This window comes from Girardinichthys multiradiatus, chromosome 1 (assembly GCF_021462225.1).
Source record: "Girardinichthys multiradiatus isolate DD_20200921_A chromosome 1, DD_fGirMul_XY1, whole genome shotgun sequence".
NCBI lineage: Eukaryota > Metazoa > Chordata > Actinopteri > Cyprinodontiformes > Goodeidae > Girardinichthys > Girardinichthys multiradiatus.
Genome location: NC_061794.1, coordinates 18,567,018 through 18,578,376, shown reverse-complemented (window position 1 = coordinate 18,578,376; position 11,359 = coordinate 18,567,018). Strand labels below are relative to the sequence as shown.

At 37.4% G+C, this 11,359-nt stretch overlaps 1 protein-coding gene across 6 annotated transcripts in view; it reads left to right on the top strand.

Annotated features, from left to right (window-relative positions):
* Positions 1-2,411: 2,411 nt before the first annotated feature.
* Positions 2,412-11,359, top strand: part of espn (espin) — a 60,869-nt gene continuing 51,921 nt past the window's right edge. For 2 of the 6 annotated variants that reach the window (XM_047370329.1, XM_047370320.1), the window contains exons 1-2: positions 2,424-3,131; positions 9,447-9,640. In XM_047370329.1, the coding sequence (XP_047226285.1) occupies positions 2,832-3,131; positions 9,447-9,640 (494 nt within the window). In that variant the 5' untranslated portion in view covers positions 2,424-2,831. Of the gene's footprint in view, positions 3,132-9,446; positions 9,641-11,359 lie in introns of all 6 variants that reach the window. The other 4 variants (XM_047370355.1, XM_047370336.1, XM_047370363.1 and 1 more) reach the window with 4 other exon arrangements.

Here is an 11,359-nt window from a genome sequence, read left to right as displayed (position 1 = left end):
TAAACTGGCGCGCGGTGTCTATGACAGTTGGAGCTGTGCAACAGATGGGAGAAGGAGACACGCGCCAGGCACGAGCCTGTAACCCCACCCACCCGCATCCCACGGAAGCAGCTTTAGCGGAAAAATCAATCAGACTAATCTGACACTCATAGGAGGGCGCATGCAAGTGACACTGGAAAGATGTTGTTGTTTTAAAAGTCCACCGCAATTTATCAATAATCACATACAAGAGACAGGCAAAGAGACTGAAATGTTAGCAAAATGGCTCTAATTTTGCACACGTTTCGCCGATGTAATGTTTTAACATTTGAGAAAGTCTCAACTAACTGAAGGGAGCAAGATGATTCCATTCTGGTGGAAAATTAAATAGGTTTTAAAACTGATAGATATCATAGGTTCCCAAAGGTGGTCTCAAGACCTCCCAGGAGTCGCAAATCAAATGTGCGGTTTTTAGATCCTAACGCAAATAGCGAAAATGATAATAGTAAAAACCCTTTTAAAGAGACAAGAGATTGATAAAACTGTGTGTATACATATATGAAACGATACAATGGCTATTAGCGGCGTGCGTATTGTTATATATATCCTTGTTTAATGGATCTACTGACAGTACTGCTTGTCAGGGTCACAGATCGTTTTCACAGTTAGTTTTTGGGTCAGAAAGAAAACAGTTTGGAATCACTGTTAGAGGCAACACCTTTTACTGACGTTCTCTTAGTTTGCTCCTATATAAGCCATGTGTGAAACGGTTAATACGGATTATTAGAAGCTAAATTAAGGACTTGATTCTCAAACACCTTTACAGGTGGAGACTACAGGTGCACTTTAGAACATGAAGCTTTTCTGCCACCATTTGGTAATGAAAAGTACGACAGTTTAGTACTGCAGTTGCAGCTATGGCTAAAAATTGTAGAAATCCACTGATGTGTCCCATAGATCAAGGTTGGTTCTTGCGAATAAATCCATGTTTATGTGGCACATATTTTAAAGCAACATAACTATTTTTAAATAAACTTACTGAATGTTTAACATCATTTGAGGCCTGGTTGGGAGTTAAACTATTAAACATAGACCTGCAATAAGCACATTTAGATGTATGGATTATATCTAAATGTTATATTTCGGTACCAACCTCTGCAATTTAGAGTTCTGATTTGCTTACAATGACTTGGAAATATTTCACTGAAGTAAAACTTATTAGAAATAAAAGGTTAGGGCTGTGCTCTATACTTTGGCAATGTTACCAAAGTGATGACTGGTAAATTAAAAGTTAAGCCAGGCTGCACATCACTAGTATTAATTTGTATACTAATGAAGACAATTCAAATGTGAAGAAGTATAATATGTCTGATCAAGGTTAAAGAAAATATGCAAATATCCTCTTCATCACTAGCTCATTCTACACTGTAAGCGTTTTTTGTTGATTTACAGTAAAATAACTATATTCATAACATTTTATTACATCTGAATTAATCTATAGTCTGCAACTGCAGAGTTAGTGATTTTCACAGTAACGCTATGGTATTCACAGCAATACTGTACAAAATAACATGTTACTTTACAATAAATTGTGGGAAGATTGTAAGGTATGGCACTTTAAATCACAGTAATACTTACTAACTGAAAACAATAGGACAGTACTTCATCTGCAAATAAAATACTGTTCTCCTGTAAATGTCATATTCCTTAATCCCATTGTGCATAACAGTAAATAGCTCGATGTGGTCTATAGTGGCTGGTGAGGGTATCATTTAATAAGAGGAAACGAGTTCTGGGTTCTTTGTAAGTCAAATGAATTATAAAGCTACAAAGTAAAAGTGCTAAAAAGCAAAGAAATACAAAATAAAAATATCTGAATTTCATTAAAACAATTTTATTGGAAGATATTGCATCAATGTAAATGGATGGGGCAGAACGAAAACGTTGGCAAATACTAGAGTTATTAATAATGCCAAATGATTGAACCTTTTTACTTTTACCTTCTACAACAATACGTTAATTATGTTAATGTGGCAACTAATGACAAACAATTACAGCTTTCAGAACTAGTTGGGCCACCAGATGGAACTGTACAATGTGCAAGCCGCAGGTGTTCAACATCTTAATGCAACATCTATGCTGGTGGGGTTTCACAAACGACACTGGTTGCTTTTTCAATAACACCAGTCTCAAATTAACATTTTTAGGTATAGGTAGACAGATACCTAGTGCAATACCTTTATCTAATGAGCTGCACGGAAATTACTGAACTTCCAGCAGCTTGTGCGTACTGCTCCTTTAATTTGTGAGCCGATTTTCAGTGAGCAGCAACTTGATACAGGCTCAGCGGTCCTCCCCTTGCTGGATTATTTATCAGGCGCTCCGTCCCATGTCGCCATCTGCTAGAAGAAGAAAAAACACCAGGACTCTTCGAGCCGCATGATAGGAGACATTAACCTGGAAGAAAAAGTAAACACACAAAATATAAATAGTTTATACGATTTAGAAGGTCTTGTGCAAGAGGTGTTCAGAAAAATCCTGCTTGTCAGACAAGGCTCAAGTGGATAATTCGTTCAGGTAAACTGGGGTTAGTTTATTTATAAATACGGTAGAATGTGGTGAGGTATTTTTCAGCAGAAAAATATGTTAAATATTTATTTCTGGAACGGATTCCGCTGCTCACCATCGTTCTATAAAGACCCATGGAGCAATAACTAATCTTGGCCACAGAATTAACCCGGTGACTGACATGATCAGAAGCCTGTCCACCCGGTGAACTCAGTCCGGGGTGCGGGGTGGTCGAAGTAGGCAACCGAGGAAAGGAGTCGCCTAACCCGCAGCAACCTGCAGCCATGGTGGTGGAGGGCGACATGACGCTGCTGGCAGCCAGGCAGGGGGACGTGCAGACGCTCAAAACGCTCTTAGCGGCGAAGATTCTCAACAGCGACGTGAAGGATGTCTTGGGGGCTTCGCCGGTCCACCACGCAGCCCGGGCCGGGAAGCTGACCTGCCTGCGTTTTCTGGTGGAGGACGCAGGGCTGCAGGGAAACTGCCTGGCAAGCAACGGGGCCAGCCCGGCGCATGATGCGGCGGCCACGGGTAACCTGGCCTGCTTACAGTGGCTGCTGACCCAGGGGGGGTGTCAGCCGGAGGTGAGTAACCCGAAACACCTGTGCTGTTTATTCTGGACAGGCATTAACGCTATAGATATTTACCATTATTCAAGTGACAAAAGGACAACATGTTGCTAAAATAGGTAGAATTAATAGCTAATAAGAGACTTAACCACTCTATAGACCGCCCTACAATGCACGTTCAGTGTTATGAAGGACAATGGTTCTCAAACCTCTTGTTAGAGGAAAAAAACAGTAGAACACCGTTATTTGGAAAAGCTGTTGGCATTGCATGATTGGTGTTACTTTGAAGATAACATTTCAAAATTTTCGTAAGTTGGAAAAATTAACTGATAATCCTGATCTCAAGTCAAGTTCCATGTAGGAAAGTCAGAAGTTTCAGACCCAAACCTAACGTCAGAATCCAATATGGCTCCCCTCTATTTTAAAATTAGTGATAGCAACAGTAAAACTGTTCATTGGCAATTATTATGATCTGTATCTTATTAAAACGTTCACACACTATTTAGTCTCCTTTAGCAAACATGTTACTAAGGTTTGAACGTACAGCTGCAGAGAAACATGCTATACGTTTCTATGATTATTAGTAATTACTCTGGACACTGAACATATATTATAACAAATCTTCTTGGTTTTCTAACTTGGAAACGGAACTCACTTAAGCTGGGTAGGTTAATTCCCATACCAAGTACCACCATCAATAGCAAATAGGCCACTGCATAGGAAGCAACCAGGGCTTGCTCCCGGTTTATTGTAATCTGCTTCAGTTCATACTGGGAATTTGGGGGATTTTTTCCACTGCACTGATTTTGAGAAGGATCTAATGAAGCATGAACAATTCATCTTTATGGCTGTTGGAGCTCATTAGCACTACATCACAGCCAATTTATCTTACACAATTATTGATATATACTATACTATATTGATTACCAATAAAGGCAGTATAAGTACCACCAATGGTCCCTGTATCAGTTTGAGAACCATGGATTCAGGACACTTTGTTTCAAGTGTTAGAGTGCTTTGTGTTGATGTGTATGAGAGTTTTCCTTTTTGCTACCATAAAAACGTATCCAAACCGAATTATGACATGCAAAGCCTGATATTCCTAAACTATAAAACCATCTCTGTCCTCATATTGAAGGAACTACTGATCAATCAGTTGTTTGGTTATTACAAAAGATAACTACCAATAATGCCAGTCTTCTTCAAAAAGTTGTCATTAACAGGAAAACTGGCTATACAGATCTAAACTGTTCTTGGTACCAGTCTACTTTGAACCGACTCAAGTAAAGTTTTATTGTAAGACAAAACTTGTTTCACAGACTGCTTCAAGTCCTCATGGTTTTGTCTCTACAAGCTCTGCATGTTCTTTTATTCTTCTCAATAGGGATCCTGGTATTGAGCAGTGCCTTATTTTCTCTAGACATGACACGTATATGGTTTATGCTGAAAAGTTTTATTTTGGTCTCATTAGACCAGTTTGTTGTTCTTGGTCTGACAGTCTCTGAGGTACATTTAGGTAAAAATAAGTGGTTAGAATGTGCCTTTTTAGGACTTCCATCTGGCCATTCTACTGTGAAGGTCTGATTGGTGTAGTGTTTTAGCAAAGGTTAACCTAAGGTTCTCTGTTCTCTGTTCTATACAAGGGAACATCAGAGTTCCACATTAGTGATCATTGGGTTCTTGGTCAACTCACTGCCCAAGGCCTTTCTTCCCTGATTCTGTTTAGTTGGGCTGCCAGATCTAGAGAGGATCATGGTGGTTCTAAACATCTTTCATTTCTGAATAATGTAGACACCAGTGCTTTTCAATACTGCTGAGGTTTTTTTTTTTTTATCCTTACCGAGGTTTGTGCTTTGACACAGTCTAAGCTGGCAGGTCTGCAGACGATTCCTTTGATTTCATTGGTTTGTTTTTGCTCTGACATGCATGGTGAACAGTTGGACCTTATATAGACAGCTGTGATCCATTCCAAATCATGTCCAACCATCTCAGTTTACCACAGGTGGACTCCCATCGAGTTGTAGAAACATCTCAAAGATAATCAGTGGAAATTAGATGCATCTGAGCTCCATTTTTAGTGCTATAGCTTTTATACTGTACTTATATATCTATTATCTTTAAATGTTAAAATAAAATAAAAAAAATACAAAAAGGTTAGAATTTGTTAAAAGAAAATTTACATTGTGGGAAATATGCTATGTGAAACATATGCTATGTTAAGATCAGTTGTAGAATATGTCTGTCTTGTAACAAAATGTGGAAAAAGTAAAGGGTTTGAATACTTTCAGGTGGCACTGTGCATACATTCAGGATTAGAAGTGCATTAAATACTACCGTCTTTTTCTGATTAAACCTTACCTACCTGCAAAGTCTGATGTTACCATGGTGATGAGATATGCAAAGGTTAATTTGCATACTTAATATCCCTTATACAGCACAGGCAGTGTCCAATCAGGGTCACAAAAACATAACGTCAGCTCAGTTAATGCGAATTATAGAAGGGTGCTTGGCACTACTATGGTTAAACCCTCACATGATGAATTAAACCCTATGCTGACTTAGTTACATCATGTGTTTCCAGTACATGCAAATTAATCCCACTCAATAAAGAGATCCAGCTTGTGTTTCCAGTGACTTTCACTAAATGTTGTGGCACAGTTTAGTAGTGAATAGTATTTCAAAGACTGGGGGGGGGGGACATTAACACCATCAAACCCTTAAGATTAACGTTAGCCATGTGTTCATTCATCCTAAACACATGGCTCTTTCTAAGCATGCTGGTTCTTGCAGGAAATGTATAGCAAATGGGCATGAAAAGTAGTGATTGAATAATCATTAACTGTAGTATACTGACTCTAGAACATGCCATTTGCTGAAAGAACAACCCACCCAGAGCAGCGATTAAGCTAAAACTGAACAAACAATTAATACATTTTGCATTTAACATGAAGATCCTTCTTTGTTTGTAAATGTGCTTTATCCAAAACTCCTCAACTGGAATAGCTTTAGCTTCACCTGGTTAAAATTCTGTAAAAAAAAATCTTAATCACTTAGTCGAAAAAATAGTCAACAGATTAATCAGTTAGCAAAATATTCCTTATTTGTAGCCCTACTCTCTAGTACTATTCTTCATTAATGACCTTTAAGACTCCTTAGTAGTCTCTATTTATTATGTTTTTTTTTCACATCTACTACTTGGCCCTACGTTTCCTTTATGACGTTATTATTTGACCACTGACCTTTACTGGCCTTTGCTATTTACAAGATCCTTACCTGAAAAGTTTATCAGATTGGCTATCTATCTGACTTTCACTTCTGTGCCATTATTGACTCCTGATGTTGGTTGTGACTCCCTTCCTTGACATTTTTTGAGGCTTTTCAGGATTTATTTGCCAAATTTTCTTCTAAATTGACATTAAATGTGGCCATCAGATATTCATCCATTTCTTGATTTTCTTTCATATAAATATAACCCTGTATTTATTTCTGAACGTATTATTTGCATGCAGACCTTGCTGCAGGTTGTTTTCATGTGATGAAGAGATCTAGTATTGCAGTAACATGAGAAAGTATTTCGCACATTTATACATTTCTTCTCTGTTTGCTTTTTTTGCCAAACTTAAATGTTTCAGCTCACGAATCAAGTTTGAATATCAAACAAAGATAATCACAGTAAATCTACTATGCAATTTCAACATTTGAATTTCTTTGAAATGTTGATTTTAAATGTTGATATCCAGACCAACCTGGCTCTATGTGAAAATATAATTTCTCTTCTTGTTAAATCATGAATTTGTGAATAACAAAATTATTATTGGTTCAGTAGCCACACCCAGGCCTGATTACTGCCAGACCTGTATGATCAAGAAATCACTTAAACAGAACCTGTCTGGTAACATGAAGTAGGCTAAAAGATCTCAAAAGGCAACACATTGTGCTAGAACAAATGTGAAACAAACTCACTGGCAATCATCACACAGCGAGAGCCATTATCCAAAAATAGAGAAAATATGAAATATTAGTAAACTTTCCCTGGAGTAGCTAGCCAACCATAATGAAGACTTATTCAGTACGTGACAAATAAACCCATAAAACCACTTGAAGCACTGCAGACTTCACTTCCCTCAGTTAAGGTCAGTGTTCATGGTTCAACTATAAAAACGAGATTGGGCAAAAATGGCCTGCATTAGAGAGTTGCAAGTCAAACACCACCATTGAGCAAAAACAACACAAAGGCCCACATTTACTAAAAAAACTTTTTATGATCCCCAACACCTTTGGTAAAATGTTCTGTGGACAGACAAGTAAAAAGTGGAAGATTTTGGAGGGCGTACTATTACATCTGGCGTAAAATTAACAGAGCATTTTAGAAAAATGTTATCATACATACAGTAAAACACGGTGGTGGTAGTTTGATGTTTTTAGGATGCTTTACTTCGGCAGGACATCTTCCTGCAACCAATGGAACTATGAATTCTGCTCTCCCCTGGAAAATCCTGAAGGAGATCAGATTGTGACTGTAAGATGAAACACACTGGGGTTATGCAGCAGGGCAGCAATCCAAAGAACACTCACAAGTCTTCTTCTGAATGTCTTAAAAGAAAATTAAGGTTCTGGAGTGGCCTTGTCAAAGTCTGGACTTAATTTTGATTGAGATGTTGGGTCATGACCATAAACAGGCAATTAATGCTGATAAATCCTTCAGTGTAGCTAAACTTCTCTGTGATGTAAAAGACTCATTGCTAGTAATTGCAAATGCTTGATGGCAATTGTTGCTGCCAATGGGGGCACAACCAGTTTCTACTTTTACGGGGGGAATTACTTTTTCACATAGGAGCCGGTTGGTTTGATTAATGTTTTTACTCAAAAAATGAAATCATTATTTGAAAACAACATTTTGGATTTTCAGGTTATCATTGTTAAATATTAAAATGTATTTAATGATCTGAAACATTTGAGTGTGACAAAAAAAACTAATTGGAATGAATCTGTAAATAGGATAAATACTTTCTGAAAACCACCATAGTTTTGACATAGAACCAGAAGCTTAGAGTTGATTCACAAATGTACTTCATTATTTGTGGCAGTGTTTACAAAGAGAACCACTGCAGATAAGAAGAACATGTAAATGAACAAAACCAAGGGTGCTCCAGAGATTGAGAATCTGGAAATAGTAGGGAAATTCAAATCAGACATAGAACAAGCAGTGAAACAAGACAGCACAGTGGTGAAATCTGTGCAAAGCCCAGTCAGTTAAATATGCTGTATCTGCAGAAGAAATTCACAAATGAGTAACAAGTGGTAGCGATGTAAAATGAAGTACCAGGTTTAAATCCAATGTGGGATATTTAACATGTTGTCATGATGTAGGGTTGTTTGGTGTTTGGTTTCAGGTTTCTTATGTTTTTCACAGTTGAGGTTTTGACTCATGCTTTTGTTTTGTCATCTTGTTCATATTTTGTCAAGTTTGGTTTTCGGATCTGGTTATGCTTTTGCTTCATGTTTTTCTAGTTTGTGTTCAAGAGTCTCTGTTTTGCTCCAGTCACGTTTTGTTCTGTCAATTAAGTTTATTTGGTTCACCTGCACCATGTTAATCAGTTTTGTTGCTCCACCTGTACCATGCTCCATTTATACACACCTGTTCTGTTTAGTCTTCGCGGAAACATTTTTCACTTTCATGCTCATGTCAAGTTTTGATGCTCAAGTCTTATTTTCGGATCATGCCATGCCTGTCTCGCCTGCCCGTCCGTTGTTTTGTTCCTGCCTCCTGCTGTGAGTGAGTTTTTGTTTTTTGTCATTAAAATCTTTTACACTTATCGTCATGCTGCCTTCTGGTCTGCATTCTGGGGTCCTGTATCTGGCAAACCATAACACATGTTACATTTAAAAAATAAATCAACAGACAAATACAATATGTGAACCAATTCTGCTTGAGTGAGAATGTTCAAATGAGCCTTTGTTTACTGCCCTGTTGTAGTAAACTTGTGCCAAACAATGTAGAAATAACGGGTCTGACCAGTCCAAGGCCAGAAAGAATTTTAATTGGAACAGGAGAGGGGCTGGACTAATTCTGTAAAGCAAATAAAATATTACATTCTTTTTTTCATCTGCTTCCTCAGCTTGAAGAACACTTCTTTTTACTGCTAGACAATTAAATCTGATTTTAGTAACGAGAAATTTTATAGTCGGCTGGTTTCAGTTTTTCTAACAAATGTACTTTGATCAACTAATTTTACGTGGTTCCACAGAGAGATTATGTTCTGAATTTAAAAAAGGAAAGTGTGTGAGTGCAAATCTTTTTCAGTTTGGTCCATCTGGTTTGACTTGCAGGATAGGGACAGCTCTGGAGCCACAGTTCTCCACCTTGCGTGTCGCTTCAGTCACCACGAGATCACCGAATGGCTGCTGAAGAGTGGTGAGGTGGATCCCGGGGCCTCCACCGATACAGGAGCCCTACCTGTTCATTATGCTGCTGCCAAGGGAGACCTGGCGTCTCTCCGACTGTTACTGGGACACAGCCCAAAGTAAGACTTATCTTTACAGCATTGAAAACATCTTTTACGCCAGGTGCCGTCTGACTTAGAGGTTGCCTGTTTGCCCTTATCTGTAGTGACTTAATCTGGGTAATGTGAAGGATTTCAGAGATATTTTTAGCAGAGGCTACAAATTAGTTTGTTTACAGGATCAAGCTGCTATACAAATACAGCAACGCTCCAAATAATTCCCCAAATTTTAGCTAAATATGCTTTTTGAATTAAATATTATGCTTACATATAATAAGCTCTTAAAATGTTCTATTCCTTTATATTAACCATTTCCTTTGTTGCCTTTCATTATATTCTGTACGTTTATGTGTTTGTTACTTCTTAGTAGTTAATTTTCCCACTGTGTCCTACTGTAATCCCACCTACTGTGAACAGTTACTTCTGCATTAATGATGTAAACTGTAACCACAGAAGCACAATAACAACATTTATAATATCTAAGGCCTTAAGACTGTTTATCCCCAATATTTCATTTTTCCTTAAAAATCAGTTGCTAGTTTGTTTGTCAGACACATTAAAATAAGGTAGAAATGTGTAGCTCACCTGGCAGTGTGTGGGACCCACACAGAGGCTGATACCTTGCCAAATGATTCTGTTAAACAAGCTTTTTAAATGTGGAAACCTGATTATGTTTAAAAATAAATAACAGACAATATGTTGCTTATATTGTAATTTATAGTAGAGAGTAGAGCGTTATAAATGCTTTTTCTAGCCCTCCTGGTGTGAGTGGTCATCACCTATTTATATTTTTAACATGTAATGAACATGTCATTGTGTATGTTTTAGTAAGGAGAGTAACTACATAACAGGATTTTACTTTTATTTTGAAACAAACACTAAATAATTACAGTTAATCATTTTAAACTGGCTTTAGCATCTTAGATTAGCACAGTTAACATTACTAAAACAGTAACCTCTGTGTGAGTGAAATTTCTTGGTGTATCTCTAGTTTCCAGGGCATATTTTCTTCACCTTTTGGTCACCTTAAACTAGTAAAGGACCATCATAAGTTATGATATACAGCATTAGTCTATCAGGTCAATTGATATTTGTCAAGGAAATGGAAGTATTTCTTATATGAAAACTAATCATAGTTAGATCTGTGTAGACTTGTACATTCAAAGTCTCATATATCTCGACATTATCAACAGTCAGTGCCGTGCATGAACTTGTCTGCAGTGAGTTACTGAATTTTCTGTGATAGCCTGGTTTATCTTGTTATATCCACAGAATACCCTTAAAGAAATTCCCCCTTTTTAAAAAAAGATATGTCATTATCATAGACTATATGCTGAGACAATTTTGATCAGACAGTTGTGGCCCACTGCAGCAGACACAGCGTTCGCCACTCACAGAGGAACCACACCCTTAATTATAGTTAAACCTAATTAAAGTAAATTCAATTCAGTTTTATTTATATAGCGTCAATTCACAACACATGTCGTCTCAAGGCACTTTACAAAGTCAATTCAATCGAATCATACAGATTTCAAGTCAGGTACATACATTCCTATTAACCATAACTATCAAACAGTGCAGTCAATTTCAGTTTATTATTCAAATTGGTTAAATTGTTTTTCTATCAGAATCAGACAAACAAGGAATTTGACTCCGGTACACTTTGCTCTCAGTGAGGATTTTTATTTTGGTATATATAACAGTGGAAAGAAAGGATATCTATTTTAAATGTGCATATAT